At 42.4% G+C, this 21,760-nt stretch overlaps 1 protein-coding gene across 1 annotated transcript; it reads right to left on the reverse strand.

Moving 5' to 3' along the window:
• Positions 1 to 1,470: 1,470 nt before the first annotated feature.
• mst (misato mitochondrial distribution and morphology regulator) lies at positions 1,471 to 21,758 on the reverse strand. The gene is made up of 14 exons (XM_077658428.1): positions 21,457 to 21,758; positions 20,892 to 20,981; positions 20,616 to 20,737; positions 17,709 to 17,775; positions 16,788 to 16,833; positions 15,429 to 15,558; positions 15,100 to 15,217; positions 13,960 to 14,106; positions 13,453 to 13,599; positions 11,797 to 11,931; positions 9,920 to 10,089; positions 6,843 to 6,917; positions 3,250 to 3,368; positions 1,471 to 2,036 (listed from the first exon to the last, which is right to left on the reverse strand). The coding sequence occupies exons 1-14, from the start codon at positions 21,532 to 21,534 to the stop codon at positions 1,849 to 1,851; spliced, it is 1,632 nt and encodes a 543-aa protein (XP_077514554.1). The 5' UTR covers positions 21,535 to 21,758; the 3' UTR covers positions 1,471 to 1,848.
• Positions 21,759 to 21,760: the final 2 nt, after the last annotated feature.

Genomic DNA, 21,760 nt, shown 5'->3' on the forward strand with positions numbered 1-21,760 from the left:
AGTTCTAGAAAGACTAAGCACAAGATGTTCCGCCAGTTATATGGTAGGCATCTTCAGTATCGGTGAAGCTGCACTAACATCCAGTAAAGCACTGTAACTTCCCTTTCTACCCAGTTGTCATGATACTATTTCTACAAGTGTAGGATGAACAAACATGTATAGAAGGTATGTCATCCGTGTGTAAATGCAGATGGCACTGAATAGGCTAAACCAGGGTCCTTTGATAGATTTTTTACTGGTGTGTGCTGAAATAATGCATGACATTATTATTCTGTTCCAACACATGTTCAATGATTAATGCAGAATGGTATTCATATTTATCCCAGAAGTCTTCGCATATTCACTTCAACTTTTAAAAAAATATGGGGGGCGGGGGGATGTTTCATCAAATACTTTGGTTACGTACGACTATCAGTGTGCTCATAGCGTCATTCAGAAACGCTTGAACAGACACTGAGGACATCTCCACACACTGTAATAAATAAAAAGGATTAAAAGGGAGTAGGCTGACCTCTAGCACACAAGAGGACACCTTACTCCCTTTTTACACCTATACAGGTGTACTTCTGTTCAGAGCGCACCTTATTTTCACTCTTGGTGAAAAGTGATTCTATGGCTCCTTCTGGGTATGTTGATGTTTGCCCAGCAGCGAAAGGCTCAATTATACGAAAGAAAAATGCATTAAAAACTTGGTGTCTGCACATCGATAACGACTCTGTGATCACCATTTTAAAGGGGCTCTGAAAGGGGCGCTAATAAAGTTGCGATATGCCGGGGATGTTAAACCACGCCGCTTCACGAATATTTTCCAGCAAGAATTTTTTTTAATGCGCTTTCTAGAAGCTGAGTTATCTTTAGTCAAAATTTGGATTTCAGCATCTTCGTGGCTTTCCCTCTCCTCTCGTCACTTTTTTGCACGCTGGAAGGTCGGTGGTCTTCTGCCGGCCCCACCTCCGGGAGCAAATCCTCCTCACCCCTCAAAGCTACGCGCATTATTGCCCGCGGCCACGGTAGCTGCCCGACGTATGACCGAATCTAACCAATAGCCACCTCTCAACTTGTATACGCAGATGCGAGCAATGGAGGAGGGTGCGAGCATGAAAAAGTCGCCGGGAAGAGCTCGTCAATGTTCGCGCTTGATTGTGGGTCCTCCGCTGATGTAGAACTGTATTATTTGGCTCAGGTTTTCATGACAACACAGTGTAGTGATTGAGCGAGTTGATGTGCTCTCCTCGGAAGGTGTTTCAGAGCCCCTTTAAAGTGAATGGCGGGTGTAGCACAGCCTCTGGTATCCGTAAAAAAGAAACTTTGTCGACGCACTACAGTTCACTTGCGAAATCAACCAATGATGGCAGCACCTGTATTTTCACTTTTTTTTTGCCTTTTCCAACCTATGACAGCTCCAGTTCAAGTGAAAGTGGAGCCTTCGTCATTAGAATGCGCTGAACTGTTGACACAGGCAAACTTCAATTTGTCCTCAGTGTCCCCTTTAATTATCGTGTATTAGTCAGCAAAGCTGCCAATAAATGAGGTTTCCAATTCGCTCTTGTTCAATAAATTTCTTCCCTGATAGCCAGTGCAACTTTTAGCTTTGCTAAGTGTAACTGTTTGCAGCAAGGCAACAGTTTGAATCGCTAGCAGCTTACCAGTTACTGCGCACCATGAGCAGCGTTTATGCAGGGCAGATGTAGTCCTGCTCCTGGAGTTGCAAAACCGTGAAAGCATCTCGCGATGAATTCCTTGCCTCACCGCATTGCCTCAGAAATCACATCACTTCAAACAGTGAATGCTGGTTTTGGCTTTGTCAGAAATGACTAGCTGTGGCAAGGCAGTGGCATGAATCGCTCTTTAGCGGCACCCCAGTTCCTGCACGCTGTGTAGCGCTTCGCGGTACAAATCCGGTTCAGTTCCGGCAGACACACAACGATGAAATCGTCCGAGGTCCAACTGTCTGCCTCGCTGCACTACTTCGGCAACCACGTCACCGGCCGCCAATCCATTCTGGACACACGTCAAGGATGGAACCATGTCAACACCTGCAAGAACAATAATGCACACCAAAGAATGCAGCACGTATGCAGTTGTACATAATGCCATTCCAACACGAATAATAAAAGTAAACCTAACACCTAGTAACACCTAGGCATATGCACCGCTCGCTCAGCGCCACCCCGTGTCAGGCGTCGGAAAGGCGCACCATCTCCATGCGTCTCATGCTCACGCCGTTGTGCCAGATTCGCGAATTCCATGCGCAGAAAACCAGCTGCAGCACCAGCAGTCACCTCAGACTCATTCTGCGGAGCTTCAGGCAGCTGCACGTCCTCTGATTAGAGAGTTTTAGCATGGCGCAATCCGCTTCTGCGGGGAGCCACTGTGCATGCACAGGTCACCCCGAAGGGTGCCACAAGGCTCCAGGTGCTGGCCAGCTATTTGCATGCCTGCCTAATCGGGATCAATTGGCACATGCGCACTGGCAGCACACACAAAGCGGATCGCGCTGTGCTAAATTTCTCTATTGATGCATGCCATCGTGCCTGCTACGGCATGCGCACTGGAGTAGCGCGGCCAGAGACACCTGAAAGGTAAATAACTGGGCACCACGCTTCCACCTTCTCGCGTTAGTTGCCATGAGTGTGCGTATGCTGAGTGTGCGGCATACGCACATGACCACAGGCACGTGGCATGGAGTAGAGACTTTCGTTGCGCGCGTGCCATGGTGTCATCCCAGAGGAGATATATGAACAGAAACCACATGAAGCAAAAGTTCCAGAAACGCTATTCGCTCGATACAAACGTGCTTCAAGATTTTGAATACGAAGCGTTCGGATTGAATCGAATATTGAGTACTTTACTATACGGCCAAATATTTACACATTCCTAGTTTAACATCCAAATGTGACTCGGGCTATGAGGGACGCCATAGTGGAGGGCTCCGGATAATTTCGACCACCTGCGGTTCTTTAATGTGCACTGACACTGCACAGTTAACGGGCCAAAAGCATTTCGCCTTTATCGAAAATGTGACCAGCATATTTTGGGTCAGCAGCCAAGCATACAGCGAGGAGCAGCAGAAAAAAAAAAAAGATTGCATTATACTTGTGCCTCGGTTCCGAATATTACACGAGATCCTTTCTTGAACAGATTATTTGAGGAACGAAAGTTGCACTACATTCGTGCAAATACGTCAACTGGCCCATGCTGAACCCAATTTTAACATGCTTTGAGGTGAAACAAAAAGGGACAGCTTACCAGTGCGTGTACCTCGAGTCTGGCATGAAATAAGACCATTTGGAGTAACAAAGGGTCCAAAGATGTCTGGGAAACTGTGGGAGGTCAGCCTTGATGGATTCTCCACTTGCCTCAGCCACCTGCAGGTGACAGACGGTAAGTAGAACGATTGGTTCTGCCTCGAATTGATCACACTAGAAGTATAGGGACATAATGCAGATGATCAGAGTATGTGATGGCCATTTATGACATGTGATATTATACACTTGTTAATTCGAAATGCGATAGTAATGCAGCAACAGTGTCAAAGTTTTCTTACTGCACCTGTCTGCTTACTGACAAAAACTTTTACCCTCTTCTTATCTAAAGGCAGTGTGTATTCCTATATCCACGCAGACTCTGTCAAGAGCCTACGCACACCAAGTTGGCAGTTTCTCCTGCATGCTGGCCATTTTATTACAGTAGATTAGACTGTACTGCCAATGCTTGCACTGGCTTTGCACTACACGGTTGCGCTGTGGCTTTGGCCACGCAACTGCTGGTGATTATGGCAACCTGTGGTAATTGTGGCACTGCATCACTTACCGTATTTGCGCGCATAATAACTTATCACCCGGGTTTACAAAAAAATATTTTTTACTTGCATATTTTACGCACCGTGCTGCGCTAGACCACCAACATGCATGCGGGCTCTACCCTATGGCTCTACCTAGCAGCATTCGGCTATTCCGCGTGTTTGTTCGGAAGGCTTTTTGAATCTTTTCTGCACTAGGCGTTCATGGTGCTATCAGAGGCCGCCATTACAATCGCGGCGGCACCAGCGGCATCGCCACTCGGAACGGCCAGCAGCGCTTCCCGGGAGGATCGGCAGCTGATAGAGAAGCCAACACCCCTGTGTGTTTGGCTGATGCATGTGACTCGACTGCCGGCTATGCTTTTCTTGGTGGCTCTGACTGCTTGTGTTTGGTTGTTCGATCGTGTCGTGCAATGGGATATCACAACTATACGGCAAGTTTCAAACTGCTTGTCAGCGCCTTCTCGCGGCGAAGACAGCGAGAATAACCGCGTGTGCACAAGTTTGCCCATAGACGACAATCGTGTTGGCAAACTTGTGCGCACGTGACTATTCTCGCTGGCTTCGCAGCTCCGTGCCGTGATAAGGCGTTGACAAGCAGTTTGGTCGACGCTTGCGCGGTACTGTTAAAGAATTGTGGGGTGTGATAATTGATTTATTGATTCGCGCTTGCTATCCCGGACGAAGTTGCGAAAGCAAACTTACGGAATCCGGAACTACCAAACAATTTGCTGGGCCGCAAGCGATGACGCTGTTTTAGCGTCTTATTCGGCTTCATGCATGCACCTTCATGCCATCCCGCAGGGGGGGGGGGGGGGGGGGGGGGGGGGGGGCGGGTCCGGGTGCTGACGTATACGCAGCAACATACACTATAACTGTATTGCGTGTTGTGACCTTTGTGGAGTTTAAGTCGCACTCGCGAAATCCCCGCGCAATTTGCGCACCCCCTTCTTCGAGCCCTAATTTCTCAATAAAAAGTGCACAAATTATGTGCATAAATATGGTAAATGGACAGAACACTGAACTTTAAGGACCCAATTTTTTTTCGACCTAACAAAAAGCTTGCTCTCTTAAGGTGCTGTATTGTGCACTGGTTTTATTGAAAATGCTGCAGTATATTTTTACTGAGAATTTTTAAAACAATCCATGTGCCCGTTTTTATGTATCACGATGGCGATTGCACATCGGCAAAAGCGCTGTAACAAAAACTAATATAAATCTCCAGACAGTAATAAGACATTTTTAGTATATGAAATAACGTACATTTCAGTTCCCATAACCAAAGCTGTTACGGCACAGTGATTTATGACTTGTTGACGAAAGTTTTAGTAGACTTTGGTTGCCACTCCATCCAAGAAATTCAAAACACTGTGGCACCATCTAGTTATAAAAGCTGAAAGCGCATGGTTGACGATGTGAGGGGAGTGTTGGTTTTTATCAATCGCACTGGAGAGAGTGTAAACTACAATAAAATATGACGAACACTCCTGTGTTACGAGCATGATGGCCCTTGTTGAGGCGCGTACCTTGCCAATGGCTACACTCCGAAGAACACACACCGTGTTCCACTGTGCAAACAACACATGCACTCTCCGTGCCGCGCCTTTTTATTCTCTCACGATCGTGGCGCTACCCCTTGGTGGCGCCACGTGAACGACTGAATGAAAACGAAACTATCAAATGAAAACAATATTGTAGCATCCTGAAAGAAAAAAACACTGTGCACTTAAAACAAATAAGCGGTACTTTACCGAGACGTAGTCACGTGGTGGACTACTGCGATAATGGCTGGTTTCGCTGCAAGATGGCTTTTTATGCGATTTTCAATGTCAAATTAAAATTATAAATCCTGGTTTCTTTGATACTGCAGTGCTCAATTCTTAGAGTTTGAGGCACAATCTTTTCATTTCTGCCATAATTTTGTGACACATTTTGGTGAGTGTTCAGCCTGGTCTTGAAAAAAAAATTATATTTATGTAGTCACAGTTAGGAAACCTTCGGAGAACATGTATTTTTTGTGCCGATTCTAAATATTCATTTAATTTCATGTAAAAAAGTTCCTTGAGCACTAAAGTAATTGTTATGCAAGTATTTTGTGAACAGCTTTCAAGTAAATTTGCTGCAGGAAACTTGTTGAAATGTACGTTATGGGTTCTTTTGACATAAACGATTATAAAGGTAAAATTGTCTTCCTGCCTCCCATAGAACTTGAGTTGTAGGATTTTGAAGTTGTCACTTCAGAAATGTGAGGAAAAGTCCTGTTTCGGAAGTGGCAGCTTCAATACCCTTTAACTCAAGTTCTATGGCAGATAGGATGATAATTTTGCCCTTATTGAATTTCATGGTGCCAAGAGAACCCAATGGCATACTCTTTAGCAAGTTCCCTGCAGTAGCCTTTCTTGAAAGCTCTACACAAAAACTTGCAAAACAATTACATAAGTGCTCAAGGAATAATTGTTTTACATGAAATTAAATGACATATTTAGAATTGGCACAAAAAATACATGTTCCCTGAAGATTTCTTAACTGTGGCTACATTAATAAAAATTTTGTTTTCAAGGCCAGGCTCCGCCCTTAAGGCGCACATTAGAGCAAAGCAAATGGTGTGATTATGTCATATTCTGTCGCTAAGAGCGTATAACACAACAAAGCAAATATGGTGAGACATCTCCCAGCCAAGGTTGTTCCTTTACTATCACTAACAGCAGAAAAAAATTAAATGCCATGTGAAATCACTTTGTTCTAAGATTTCACAGGTGGTGCCATACATGCCTCCTGTGAACAGATGCTTAAGCAATGTTCAAGCTAAATGTAAATAAACCAACATGAGAATTTTTTTCATTGCAGCTCAGACCTTTTTACTTTTTCATTTGCTGAAAAAGGTCCAATTGCAAAACACTATTGATGAGTTTTTCCTTACACCTACAATATGGACTTATTTAGTAACGCGTCATGCACGCAGCTCTGGAAAAGTTTGTCGCACGACATGGGGATAAGTGCTTATTTTTTATGCAAAATAATAGTATAAACTAACACCCACATTAGGTGTCCTTCACATGCACGGTCGGCAAATCTCCACACCACTTCACTGGGGTCCTCCACTCGACGTGGCAGCCTGTACGTTCAGAGAGAAGTAAAAAGCACGGCGACAGAAATCTCAGTACAATAGAAATTTTAGAAAACAAGTAATTAGGCAAGCTGCAAATACCGAACAAAAGCAAAACAGTAAACATAAACAAGAAAGCTTTTAAGCTATGAGCCCACTTTGAAAACTTAGTATTTTTGAAAAAAAACATAAACATTTAAAATTTTGTTTCATCAAAATGACCATTCATTCCTGAATAAGCTGCAACAAAAATTATTTCTACTTAACACCGTTCCGAAGATATGACCAAAATTATAACCCCCTGTACATCTCGTGAAACGAAAACTAAAAGTTTCCCAATTTTTGCAACATTACATACCATAAAATCACCAAGTACTATTGCCTGGCGTTAATGGTGTTCACTCCCAGGCACAAATCTCACCCGCCAACAGGAGGACAAAGGGAGGCGTCTCCAGACCCACTCCCTCCCTAACTCCGCCCCTACACACACACTCTCCCCTATTTTGTGGGACTGCCCAGCAGGTCCCTCCCTTAAGGAACAGCAGCTCACTAATTTTCCGTGCTGATTAGCTCGGACCCAGTCATGCAGCGCTGGGCCACGGTGCAAGCCATCGAGGTCGTCAGGGCCCAAAGAGCTCCTGACCACCTGACTGCCTCACCCCATGAAGACCTCTAACTCCTTTTCTGAAATTAACTTTACCCATCCATATTCATTTTTCTTGTTAATTTTTCAACTTAGGATTATATAATTATAATTGTTTTTTTAATGTCTATGTCTATTTCTGTTTGTATTTAATAATTAAAACACTAACAAAAGGATGTCCGAAATTTGAAACACATTGGTTTGTTACGTCAGCCTACCAATACCAAAGTTTGAGTTGCATGATGCTGTGCGACATATCAGCAATGGCAACAGAAGGACGCAAGATATCCTGATGCACATTGGGATCAAACCTGGTCTGCACGCACCGAAAGCTTGACTTGCATGTGACTAGCAGCATAGCTTGAAATCCTCCTGCCAGTCTACTGATGGCTCAAAAAACACGAGATCAAAGTGAGCTGCCACACAAGCAAAACCAAGTCAAAGTCTTGTGAAGAAGGCGCTGAGCTATAAATGCAGACGATTTTAACTTTCCTGAACATTGCTTTATGGCGCTTGTAGTTATTCTTGATCTTCTTGGTTGTTTCTCTCAAAACTCACTTTTTTGATATTCCTTCTTGTGCAAACATGCCTAACTTTATTCCTGTAAAAGATTTATTAATCAAATTTTTAAGACCTATTTCTTATATGTATATCTGGCCTTGCCTTTAACCACACCTGCATGAATGTTTCATTGCACTCTCATACGAAGGCGCAGGGAAGCTGCCTTGCCAGGGTGAGCTAAAGATGTACGGGTGTTCCCTATACTCCGTTTCATACTTAGCTGTCTACGCAGCCAAGGCTACGGTGCCTGTTTGCGATCGTCGTCCGCATCATAATATAGTGCGTCAAAAATAAAAATAGAAATGAATTGACAAGCAAAGTGAACAGTAGTTGATATTATAGTAGACCGATGGAAGTGTTTTATTTTGCAAATAGATTGATTTTTCTTTTATGTTTTCCAGAACCGAGTGACGCAGATTTTTCGTTTTCTCAGGCGCCGGCTGTATCAGGTTTTCGCAGCTGAGCCGGCAGGTCTGTTTGTGAAAATGGCGTCGCTGTCACCTGCTCGCTTGTTTTCTTCCCCCGCTTCGACTTCGAAAACATCTCCTGTTCGCCTCTTTTCCAAGGTGAAGTCTCCAAAGTTTTCTAAAGACTGCAAGGCGGTGATAGTTAATGTCTACGCAAGCATAAGGAAGCTCCACCCCGAGAAGACTGTGCGTGACGTTCTCGCAATTGTGGGCGAGATGACCGGAGTGAGCCCTCGGACAGTTGTGAGGTTTAAGAAAGAAGGTCTTTCTGGCGGAGTAAAATAATTGAAGCCACACTGAATTCTATCACCCCACAATTAATGATTCATTGTGTGCAGCATGCGAAAAAATCCGTGAACACCGAAAAACAGCGCCTCTCAGCACGTCCGTTGCCAACTCTCACTTCACTTTCGTTTCCCTGCGGAAAAAGTTAACAGCACGCTTCTTATTAAAGAAGTCATTTCATTTTGATAACAAAAAAGGCCACTTATATATGGCTCGCATTTAGACTTTCTATCTAGAGATTCGCCGAAAAAAGATAAAAAAAAGAACAAACCTACGCTGAGGATCGAACCTGGGCCCCCTCACAAAATGAACAAACATGCCCGCGCTTCGTACCACTCAGCCACGACGCGAGGCGGAGTGACACATTTTGTTAGTTTTTTTTTGACGGACTATTTCCGTACCTTTGGCTGTGTAGACAGCTATGTATGAAACGGAGTATAGGAACGTAGACTTTCTAGCAAAGATGCATCAAATACTCATGCGCAGAATCGCTGTGGGTCACGGTCACTGCAAAAGTTAGTATTAACGAAGGGACATGCAAAGCAGTTCGTCTTTGGAGATATTTTTTTAGATGGAGTTTACGGAAAACCAACCAATTCTTCCCACGTTGCTAGTCTAATCCGAGAATTCATTTTTACGGAGCTCATCGGGCGTCTACAGCGCTTTAATCACTACAGCCCTTGGTGAGCGCCCAGACCATAGCGTAAAGTTCAGCACTCATAATACTTGTCCTTTCGGTGCATTTCAGGACAGAGGTGTTCTCTGGCACATTCATATGGTAGACATAGAGCACATTGTGTCCTGAATTCAGCAAGAATCTGCGCATATCTTGTATTCTTCCTGCTCGAGTCCCACGATACCCAGCGCAATAGTCTTGCTTGTGAATCTCAGCTTTCAAATACATGCTTAGGCAATGGTCTGCCATCCCACTCCTCATACCCCTAACCCATCTCCTTCCTAACCAACTTCAAGTCTTCCTTTTCCAAAATAATCTTAACTTATTAATCACTCCACAAAAAAAAAGCAGAAAATCTATGTTGTGAAGAGCTGCTTACCTAGACACCATGTCATTGGTGCAGCCACGCAGTATGGCCAGGTTCATGGCTGATGGCGCAGGAGCCCGAGTCCCTGGGCTGAGCATTGTGAGGTTGCAACCCTGAGCCCAGTCAGCCAGCAGCTGGAGCTCGCCAAGGCCAAGTGGAAGGCTCATTCCAAGCACACACAGCTACGAATAAGACAGGAAAGGGTAGTAGAAGTAGCATACCAAAATCCTCATTCTTCACACGATGCAAAAACATCAAAGTGGCTAAGGATGCTGGCTCAGTGATGGTACAGCGTCAGAAGTAAGCATTATACTTCACTGCTAAAAAAAAATGATAGAAAATGATGCAGTGGTCATAAAACCACATGTCTAAGCAACAAAAATACATGTGCAATGGTCACCAAGGCACCAAAAGTGCACTTGCAAAGAGCAGTGGTGCGAAATAAACTGTACTAGGACAAAATTATTGTTTCGCTAGCAACAACAGCAATGACGATGTATTTATACACATGTCCATACATTCAACAGATCATTTCATGCCAAGTGGCTCAAATGACTACACGCGGCAATTAATACCAGGAACAGCAAACAGGAATAAAACACTGATGAATGGTAAACAAGACTACGAAATGTTATAAGTGTCCCCCTAAGTAATATTAAATATTCCCATTAAATCAGGAATATTTACCTACAAGTGCAGTTTCAGAGGTCATGAAGCACTTTCCAGCCTGTTCCCTTGTTTATTCTCAGCGTTGTCTAGTGTGTACAGAATGTGGAGCCCACACCGTACTATCTTTCAAAGGCAAATTTGATGCTTCTGTCATGAGAACTGACTTATCAGAATAAGGTCGTTTCTGAACCGCATCGCTACAACTAGCATTTTTCATGCATGCTGCCAATTTAAATTGTTTCCGAATGAACTGCAAGCTACAACCCGAAATAAATTTGATCCTCACTTCTCCTTCCTTTCGGTATAAAAGGGAACCAACTTAGTTTAATTTGTTAGCATAGTTTGTTCCAGGCAAGCTCTGTAAAAAGCACTGGGCTGGACTAACAGGGCTTGTAATTGGTGATACTATGTGAATTCCTACGAATTCAAATTTGCTTAATTCAGATTTACAAATCATTAAAATTGATTTTTTGCTCCTCTCAACATATAGTGCATTAAAGAGACCCCCTTCAATTCAAATTCCATGCATTTAAAACAAATTTTTGGTCTCCTGTAAGTCTTTAAGTGAATAACTGAGATTTGGCAGATTGGTACAACTTCCTACAATGGGTACAGCTTGGCCCTGAAAGCTAAGGTGTGTAAGGTATGAGATTTTATAACTTCCCGTAGCATGGCTAAGGAAAGTGAAACAAATGGGTGGGTGCAGCAAATAAAGAGAGTGCATCAATTGGCACACAGGATGGGCAGCAAAACCACTGCACTAAAAATGGTAAAATATAAATTCACACAACAATGAGGCATCCACTGAAAGCAGATGTTACACAGGAAAGGTACTGCTGTCAGATGCAATTCTGATACTGTAATCAACACTCTGAAGCATGTGCTTTAAAACTGTGCCTCTTTTTCTTGACAAAGGAAGACCTGCAATAGAAACCACTGATCCAGTATTCAGAAAGTTTCCAATCAGAGCACAAATCAGTATTTCATATAAACTGAAAATAGAATGGAGCATCTTGGATTATGCGACATGCCTTTTCTTTTCCATCATAAGCTGTTGCAAAGAGCAGCAATGCCAATAATGCGCTATAAGTAAACTGCAGTACACATTTATTAATGGCTTTAGTGCAAAACTTGCTTCACGAAAACCCTATGACAACACTCACATGCACAATATGCACACAGAAGGACACCCGCACTACTAGCAGAGCAAAGTAAGATACCCTCTTGCTAGGGCTGCAGAGTTGGCCAAACAGCTCAGGTATTTCCAAGGGGTGACTTTTCAGCTTGAGACCGCACATCAGGTTGTCCAGGGCCAGGCCAAGGACGCCACTAGTGTAGTGGGGAAGCAGGTCATCCTGCATTGAAATCCAAACAGCTAGCTTGGCAACAAGTGGGACCTTGAGAGAAAGCTTCATCTGAAGCTCAGCACCTATTCAGGTATTCCTACAAAGTCCTGATTTTGCGTGTCTGCTGTTTCTTTCGGCCAATAGGAAAAAGAAACAACGCAAACAAGACAGAATCTTTCAGCATTAGTTAACATGGTTATTGCTGATGCTAACTGGCTTGTAGAATGCTTATGACTTTACGTAAGTTATTTACGTTCCAAAAAAAAGACACAAAAATTGCTCTACACCATATAGACTGAACGAGAGTCACTTTTTGGGCCAGATAATAAAACCTTGGGGCACTTGATGAGCTTTGCACAGAACCAGCGCAAAAGAATGTCATTCCAGGAAACTCATGTGCAGCTGTCAGCATAGCAGACGCGGAAGTGACCGCGCCACACACAGCCTAACTGCCTATCTGCACTTGGCCAAGAGCCATGCAAGCCAGCAGGTTTCGCAAAGTGAGTGCCCAAGCTTTTCCAGCTTGCAATGTTTAATCTGGCTTCGAAGAAATTTCTGAATGGTGCACTCAAGCATGCGATAACTGTCAAGACTGAAAAAGGCTTTGCTTTCTGTAGCTGGGTTCAGGTGCAATAATATCTTATTTTATGACCCACCATCATAAAGATTATGAGGGCAGGGAGGTCGGGGGTATCGCGTTTGAAGAGAATGATAGCATTGGAAATGTGTGTACCACTCTTCCGTGCCACTAGGTCGGTCCCCAAAGCAAGAAATTGTCAAGTGCACACAAAAGATGTTGCACTTCAGCGGCAGACTTGCATTTTAAATTCTGTTCATGCCACATGGAGTCTTTTTCATGGAATTCAAGCAAAAGTGAAAGTGACATTGATGCTTCTGTAAGTCTGGGGCCAAGACTGTGCAGCACATCCTGGTTTAGGCCCACGGCGACTGAGTAGCACTGCATCCAAAGATATTCCTTTTCAGACTCAGTGCCACAGCCCTAGCTCTAATATGCATTGTCACAGTCATGTTGTCTTCATTTGTACTAAGCAAGTGTTAATAAGTGGAGTCAATAAAAGAGGGCTCATCTGTATCTGTCAACTGTTACAATTTTTACCCCAGCCTACCATCAGACACAAAATTCAGTGATCATGTATCCAGAACGCTTCAGTTGATTGCACAAATCAGTATCACACTAAGTGACAATGGAATAAAGGGTCACGAATTACGCAACGTGGTTTTGCTTTTACATCACAAGCCATTGCAATCTTTAAGAGAAGCGATAACAGCAACTTGCTAAAGGTGAAGTTATAGCACAAAGTATTTTTCACTAGCCCGCCATTTTAGGACGAATTTATCGCCCACCAGAGACCAAATACCTCATATCTATTTGCTTATAAATAAATAGCGTAAAATATGAGGCACTTGGGCTAAATAAAATTTTCATTATGTATGCTAGATTAAGAAAAATGAAAAAGACTAAGCTTGATGAAGAGCAAACACGGTGCAAATGATAGAATAACAGCTCACAGCAAGCTTGAGGTGCTTGAAGTCCCGGAGAGAAGGCTGGAAATGACTACTTGCAATGCTCAGTGGACAAAAGGCTGAAGACAGCCTATTCAGGCTGCTGTAACACATGACCGCATTGAAGTGACGATGTGCCATGTCGAGAGCAACCTGCACAGAGACCGTGCATGCGACAGCTACACAGAGGGCTGAAATGCAGTAGGCATGCAAGATTATCCTGGATTAAACAACAGAAAACCATAACACAAATTTGCATGTTGCAATCATAGGAAGCAATGGAAGAGATAAGTAAAAACTTTTACTGATTACATCAGAACTTAATAGGGTAGTCAGCAAGCTGCTACGCGCCAATTTTTAGAAAAACATTTTCTCACAATTTAATGGCTTGTCGATTTTATTTAACAGCCTCAATGGTTTGTTAGATAGCTCCAGATCTGCAGTTATAGAAGAACAAGCATTTCCATTTTATGCTTTTAAATTATGTGCTAGGAGTTTCACATGTGCACTAACCCTCCCTTCACTGACACCATTGTAGTGAGGTTGGAACAATGGCCAACAGACGAATGCCTTGTTTGGGTAGTCATCATGAAGTGTCTCCAAAAGACTGCTGGCCAAGCCAGTAAAGCCATTGTGGCCATCAAGAAGAACGTTGAAAGCCTGCAGAAAAGGAATTGAGAATTAAGCCCAAACAAAGTATATACCTACTCTTAATAAGCTGTTAAGCAAACCGTGTTCTTATTAAGCTGTTTGCCATCATGTAGAGCAGGTGAACAAAACAATGCAAGAAAAACACAACTGCAAGGCAGCATAAACAGTAGAATAATCCTGGTCACAGGTCACTGTGTAGGAATGCTGAGAAAAAACGAAAATAGGCACTCCAGTTTTGCCTGCCAGTCAGCTGTGTTAAATTTTTCAGCGACAATCAGAAGAAATAAAGACTGCAGAGTGCCTGCAGTTGCATAAGATATATTCTTGATATTAAAAGGTGAAGAAATAACATTATTTTCAAGAAACAGATTTCCAATTCAAATGAAAAGATGAAACTGATTTTTCACTGTCTGAAAGAGTTTACATTCTCAAAGGGAGCACTACGCCTTCTGATGCCTCATGCTTGTGAATATAGCTCTAAGAAGACTTTCTGTGAAAAAGAATATGAAAGGGTGAGCAATATGTTCCCAATGTTGTGCCAAATTTGAGATACTTTCATGTCTGAGTTGTAGGGTGCAAGCATTCAAATATGCACCAACTGTTCTGCGTCTCCTTTGTTACCTTCCTGAACCATCAAATATAAAAAATAAAGCATCGAGTACAACATCAAGAACACCAGGTGCCACTGCACCATGAGCCTTTTTTTTTTTTTCCTTTGACATCTCCTTTTCATGAAACGTCATTCTGCCATCTATTCATGTTCATGGCGATTGAAAGCAAATCAGAAGTTATACCTAAGGTGCCATCCACAAAGTTTTATCTATAACTCTTCCCAATCTGTCCCTCTGATCATTTATTGTAAACACGCAGTGGGCAGCAAGAGAGAGGTTGCATACCCTTTCTGACTAATATTATTCCGCCAAGGCTATATTTACACTACTACAACTTCCACAATCATGCAAACTTCACTGCAACGTAATACATAACACACAACTCTTTTACCTGGAGAGAATCGCAATCTTCTGCAAACCAGCGCACATCATCCATAAAACTGCTCTGCCAATCAAGATCTTCTGCACACTGGTTACCAATCCCAAAGAGGTCGAAGGGGTCATCTGAGCTGCAGCAGTGAGGAAAAAAAAACCACCTGTACCATTTTGGCGCTGAATTTGTCATAAAATTACAAGAGGCTTTCCACAAAAAAGCAGTATCTTTAGCTCCAGCAGTTGCTCTGCAACGAAATAACTTTGAGAAAGGATTGATTACAGTGCCTGAAATATCTGTAAAGCTGGCCATTAAAGAGAAGAAGTGCTTTAAGCACCGCTACTTACTTGTCGTGCAGGTACTGTGAGATTAGGTGAATCGTTCGAGGGTGTAGTTGGACATTGAGAAATTCTGACCACAGCTGTATCGGCTCTTTCTTGGCTTCCACCTGGCTGCTAGACTGGTGTGCCAAATCCGCTACAACAAAGCAAAAAGTATCAGGTGCCATACAGGGTACCTGCTTCATCAATGGCCAGATGCATTGTACCTTCTGCACTCATACACACGCAGTTGTTTCCCTTTCTCGTGTTCTGTGCTTGCAACCTAAATACCTGAACAAGGCATGCAACAATGCAGAGTCATAAAACTGCCTCAAGTTTATTTTTTCCTTTTGATTGCAGCCCTTAAAGCTGAGAATGATCTATAACTTTCGGCAACTAGAAACACTAGAATACAGCATTAAACTTTTGGCAGTAAATCAACCACCTAAGGTCCTCTTCTTTTTCCACAAACCAATGCAAGATTTAAACTTCATACCCAATGACGTTGTTAATGGGTCACATCTAAATAGCTTCTTGAAATTACCCATACTTGCTCCACTGCAAGATGTTCAACTGTTTCTCCCCGTCTTGCCTTTTTGCATAATTGTGAAACCTCTCTGCCATGGCTAATGACTCATACACTTTTCACTGTCATGCTCTGCATTGCTCCCAAGAAGTTTTCAACCCCTTATCTGCACCTTGTCTTTCTGTGTGCGTTCTCCACAAGTATTTTCATGTCCCAAGCATGCAATAGTTTCTGAAATGAGGCTAGCAGAGTGTAATAAATTAATTAAGAACCAAACAAGCCGCAGCAAGCTTTCCCGTTTGGCATATTGCTGTACTGTGCCAGACCACGAAAATTCTCAAGACGACAAGCTCATTGCGAATGGTATCTTGGGCACAATGCTTTGCACAAATCTCCAGAAACTTTTACGTCTCAAGAAGATGCGAGAAAGATAACATGCGTTGTCAAGTTATAATATGTCTAGCTTTATGAATTTTTTTGTATGGCTGTAAGAGTTCATTTTAAAACATAGCAGTTAGAGCCATAAAATCATGAGCCAGATAAAATCGACGACTTAAGGCCCAAGAAAGTCGTAGTTCAAATGTCAACTTCAAACAACTACTACTGTTTAGACTGCAGGAACTATACCGGTACTAGTAATTATACTGGTAAAGAGCAGTTAAAAAGTGCTAGAAGGAAAATTGCCCAGCCCACAACCATCAGGTTAAACGAGGAGAAGCAAGAGGCCCCTACGCCCCAGCTGTAACATTATTTTCTGAGAATGACAGGTCACTAGGACACATTATCTGCACCATTCAACCAACACAGAAAAAGCGGTGAAGTGAAACACTGTCACTTTTAGCAGCGATCACAGTGCATACCTCGACAAACATCCTTGTCTTGGTCAGCTAGGTACCTTCGCACATCCTGGAGAAAAGCAAAGAAGAAAATGTTGAAAACAAACAAACAAACAAACAAACCAGAAAGATGGCATGATCAAATAACCTGTTAAAAACCAGCAGCTCAAAACTTAAAATGGAAGTCATAAAATAAAAGAAATGCACGGACTAATTCTACACGACAAAATAAAATAAGCTGACATCAGAAATGAGGATGAATGCAACACAACCAGCATTTATGCAGATGAATTAAAAAATTAGAAACATACACAAATGGTATCAAAAGAAATAAACCTTGCACTATATTTTACAGCAACTCTATGGTGCGCTCGGCTACACAGAAGACAGGGAGAACATTACCTATGACAATCTTGAAATACAAAAGGCTTAAGCCTTGTGTATTTCAAGATTCTCGTGAGAGATTGGTCATCTTTTCAGAATATTTTTGAGGAAACACATTCCGGCAGCTTTTTTTCTCACTGGAAAAAAAGCTGCTAGAATGTGTTTCATCAAAAATATTCTGAAAAGATGACCAAGCTCTCAGCTGACAAGAAAAGGGTTTTTGTCAATAGACCTGCTATATGTAATGTTTTTAGCTTAGACATGAACACAGTTTTTCACCACTGCTATCAATTTTCCCCAAAGCTTCAACGCAAAATAACAAAAAGATTTCGAGCAACTGCTTTACTCATATTAACAAGGTTTCAATCATGAATGAGTGCAGCTAAAAGTAGCAATGAATGGTCTTAATGCAAGCAGCACCTTACAAGTCAAAGAAGGCAAAAGCACACAGTAATTGTGGTAACTGTTAGACATTGCAGCTGCTCCATTTTCTCAGTGAGGTTCAGATTTAGTAGCCAAAGTGGACAAACAATGTTCCAATGCTTTGCTGAAACAACCTACTCTGTCTGTGGAGCCGCTGGGGACCTTCCTCTCAGGCTCAGCCTTGTGAATGGTGACTTTACCAGACCTGGAAAACCGCGCAACAAACCAGACATAAAACCAAAGTCGGAGAAAATTAACCCTGAACATGCAACAATCCTAGGCTTTCCACCTGAACCTGGGCTAAAGAACTCACAACAATAGCTATACTAAGCACTTCATATTTTCAAGTACCTCATTACATTGTTTAATGGTAATTCACAACCAGATTGGCGAAAACAGCAATTTAACCATGTCTGATACTCTACATAAAATTTTGCAGCTTGAGTTGTTTTTTTTATGAGCAAGAATAAGGGTGGATTTATTCACTGCAATCATCAGGCAACATCACATAAGAACATCAAGTAAATGACAGCCAGCAGCCAACCACACCTTGTCCAAGTGTGAATTGCCATATACTACTAAGCGTGCCGTTTCACAAAGATGTAACTAAAAATTCTGATCACGATATTAAAGGTGCACTAAAGAGGAATCTGAACACGTATTTTTACCGCGAGAACTCTATCTATACATTCCGGGCATTCTTAGAAACTCCAAATTATTGTCCTGTGCGGCCGATTTTCCTAATTAAATCGGATAAAACGTCCCAGCTCCTGCCTTTTTTTAAAAAATTGAATGCGGTAGGTAGGCGGAGTCAAACAACGCGTCATCCGGTGTTGTGGCGGCTTGCCGCTCTGCCGTCAGCGGAGTGATGCGTAGATCAAAGAGTCCACGTATATTTTTATTTCTGTGGGCCTAATTTGCGGCTATATTGTCTGTGACAAACTGTTTATTCACAGAAACCTAAAAAACAAAATAAAAGCGAAAGCGACACCACCACTTGACTGGCTGAAAGGCACTCCACGTGTTGGTTGACTCCGCCTAACTACCGCGTTCAGTTAAAAAAAAAAGGCAGCAGCCGGGACGTTCAATCCGATTTAATTAGGGCAATCGGCCATACAGGATAATAATTCAAAGTCTCCAAGAATGCCCGGAAGGTATAGATAAGAGTTCCCGCGGTAAAAAGACAAGTTCAGATTCCTCTTAAGTGCACCTTTAAGTGACGTGTGATAAAACTAACATAAAACAGTGATGGAAATTCTCCCATAAAAATCTTAGCTGTGCCTCTGCATTTTCAACACCACCACGCTGTACAATAACTTCTGCCATGAAGACATTTTTTGTATTCTCCAGCAATATTATTACTAGGAGATGGACTTTTTGGTTTTTATCTTTTGAGACATTTTTTGGTGTTTATTTCAGAAAGCAGTTCTCATTTTATTCGGCGAATAATATTTTTTACGGATGAATCACCATTTTTTTTTTCAATGATATAATGCAGCATTCCAGTGCAGTCAAAAGACGCATAGTGTATATCTTGGCCTTTTTGTCAGCGTGAGCAATTGATTTACCAGTAATTAACGCACAAATCATCCCACTCAAATCTGTGTTTATAAAAGGAAATGATGCTGCCATTAAGAAAAAAAATAATGGAAGGTAAACGACAGCATTTTCATACAAAAACGGATGTGTAATGCTGCACTGGCTGAGCGAGAGGGCAGGGCATCATATGGTTCGTGTATTAATGGCAATGATGTAATTGCCACTGAATCGTCACAGTAGCTAGAACATAACAATTTTTCATGATGTCCGTGCATGGTTTCCTGTCAACTTCCTTACATGCAGTGGAGAAACATACTAAATCAACTGCTCTCAATGGGTGATGACAGTGAACAAACACATCTAATAAGTAGGCAGTCTAAGACTGTGTTTGGTGAAGAGTTATGTAATGCGATGGAGCAACATCTCAAGACGCACAGCTGCGCTATTAATCCTGTGGTACCACCGTCTCACAAAATCCCTGGCTTTCATAATTTGTTAACTTCCTCCTTTCACTGAGTGCAACTCCTACTCTTATGTCGAGGATACTGACCATTTCCGGTTAACACGAATTTCAGGAAATGAATTCAGTTTACTTTCATTATTTTGTTTTGTTTAAACTGAAAAGTCCAAGCCCTAATTATAGCTAAGTTTGGCTCAATTTGTTTATTACCATCTCAACATTTTTTGCCTTCTGCAAACAACTCTAAGTCAAACAGTGATGCCAGCCATGGAAAAGATAAGCCACACTTGCAAGAGGTGATTCACTGCATGTGTGAGTAAGCATGTTAACCATTAATTCCTCCAAATCTTTGTCATCTCAAAAACAAGATATGAGAGAAATGCTTCATCATGAACTAATCACATGCGCAATCTGTACACATTTCTTCTTGTGTAAATATTTTGTGTACATTACATCTCCCCCTACCCTCTCTTCCTGTCCTCTCCCCTCTTTCATTTCTCCATTCTGCCTGCTATCCTTTATTTCCGCTGTTCTAGCTCAGGTGCATCAGTATCAATGGCAGATGCGGGGCCAGCAAAAATGTTATCCTTCCTTTTTATTATTATTTTAATAAACCACCACCACTACTACTACTATAGTAGGGTACAACTTAAAAAAACAGCAGTTGTTAACCCTGGGCCACGGTCTGCGGCGTACTGTATTACTCCGCTAGCCAGTCACAAAAGTGAACGAAATCAGCTTTTCAATATTTGACTTTATTAAACAAGCCAGGTATCAAAATTCTAGAGCTTATAACTTTTTTCTCATGGTTAGCTTCTTGTTTAGGTGACATGAGAAGTTTTAACAACAGCCTACATTTTTGTCGTGGAGGAATTCTGTGTGGCGGTCCTGAATGTGGGCGGAGCTTCACTGCAGAGTTAAGTTGTATCCGACTGCTGACTATACTACTACTACTAATTCAATACGAATTAAAACTTACACAGCACCAAGTTAATCTAAAGACTATCAATTTTCTGTTCTGCAATGTGCTTAGGAGGTTTCCTTACCAGGCAATTGTTTCATTGGCTGATGACGGTGCAGGGTCATAAAGACAGCCAGTCGCTTTGAGGTTTCCCAGGCTCCCTCGCAGGTCGGCAATGAGGAGGCGTGGTGTGTACGTGACACGACCCTGCATTGTTCACGTACGAACAAAACACTGAGTTACACAAAGGCACATGGTTTACTTATAGGGCATAAATATGTGACAGATTTGCACAATAAGATCCATGACTGCCTTAAATGCTACTAAAAGAATATACAGCAAGTGAACATTGACAGCTTACCTTTGGGTTTCTGCCTTCACGGAAAAAGATATCATGAGCAAACTCTAATGGTATCGTTTTGTCATTTGGCTTGTACGAAAAGCAGGCCTCCTGCGTAAAACAAAGCATAGGGGTGGGGTGGTGGGGTATCACGCAACATTTACTTGCCGATTATTACATGGACCTTTGTTTGCATGCCCGCCTTGCATGCCTTGTTTTAGCTCAAATTTTGCACTCTTATTACTGAAAAGCGGACTACAGAATACAGTAGAATGAACACTGCAGATGTGAAAATTTAATAAACCCATCCGCATAAACATCGTTAGTTTCTAACATTTTTAGGTTATTGCAAAGGACCGGGATTAGGCGGCAATCCCGAGTTAATTGCCTGACGGAACTAGTTTGGCTTGCAGTGCAATACGCGACTATTAATAGATGCTAAGAACAAAAACAAGAGAAAAGAAGCTCGGTGCGTAGGTTGCATGAAAATATTGACAGGGGTTTCAACAGCTTCATACACAATGACACCACGCGGTCTTCCCGATACAGCATCAATCACGCAGTCTGCGTGACGTTAGCGCCTTACCTGCAAATTCCAGATGTGAGAGCCCACAAAATTTGCATAGTGCCCAAGTTGCAGGGTTATAACTTCTCTGGAAGGCATGCTGTTGCGTTGATGGGTGGTCGGCGTGAAGACGAGTCAGAAGGCTATGTGACCATCACGGTATCGTCCAGAGACAAAGCACGTTGGCTGCCTGCAACTAGTTATTGTCAATATGTTTTGATGCACCTCTTCGCCTCGATTTTGAATTCGGGAGCGCAGGTGCGCCGCTCAAGAGAACGATCTCGAAACCTCGTTGAATGGCACGCCGTTATCGGATTGGCTACGG

The sequence above is a fragment of the Amblyomma americanum genome, chromosome 3 (genome assembly GCF_052857255.1).
Source record: "Amblyomma americanum isolate KBUSLIRL-KWMA chromosome 3, ASM5285725v1, whole genome shotgun sequence".
In the NCBI taxonomy this organism is placed as follows: domain Eukaryota; kingdom Metazoa; phylum Arthropoda; class Arachnida; order Ixodida; family Ixodidae; genus Amblyomma; species Amblyomma americanum.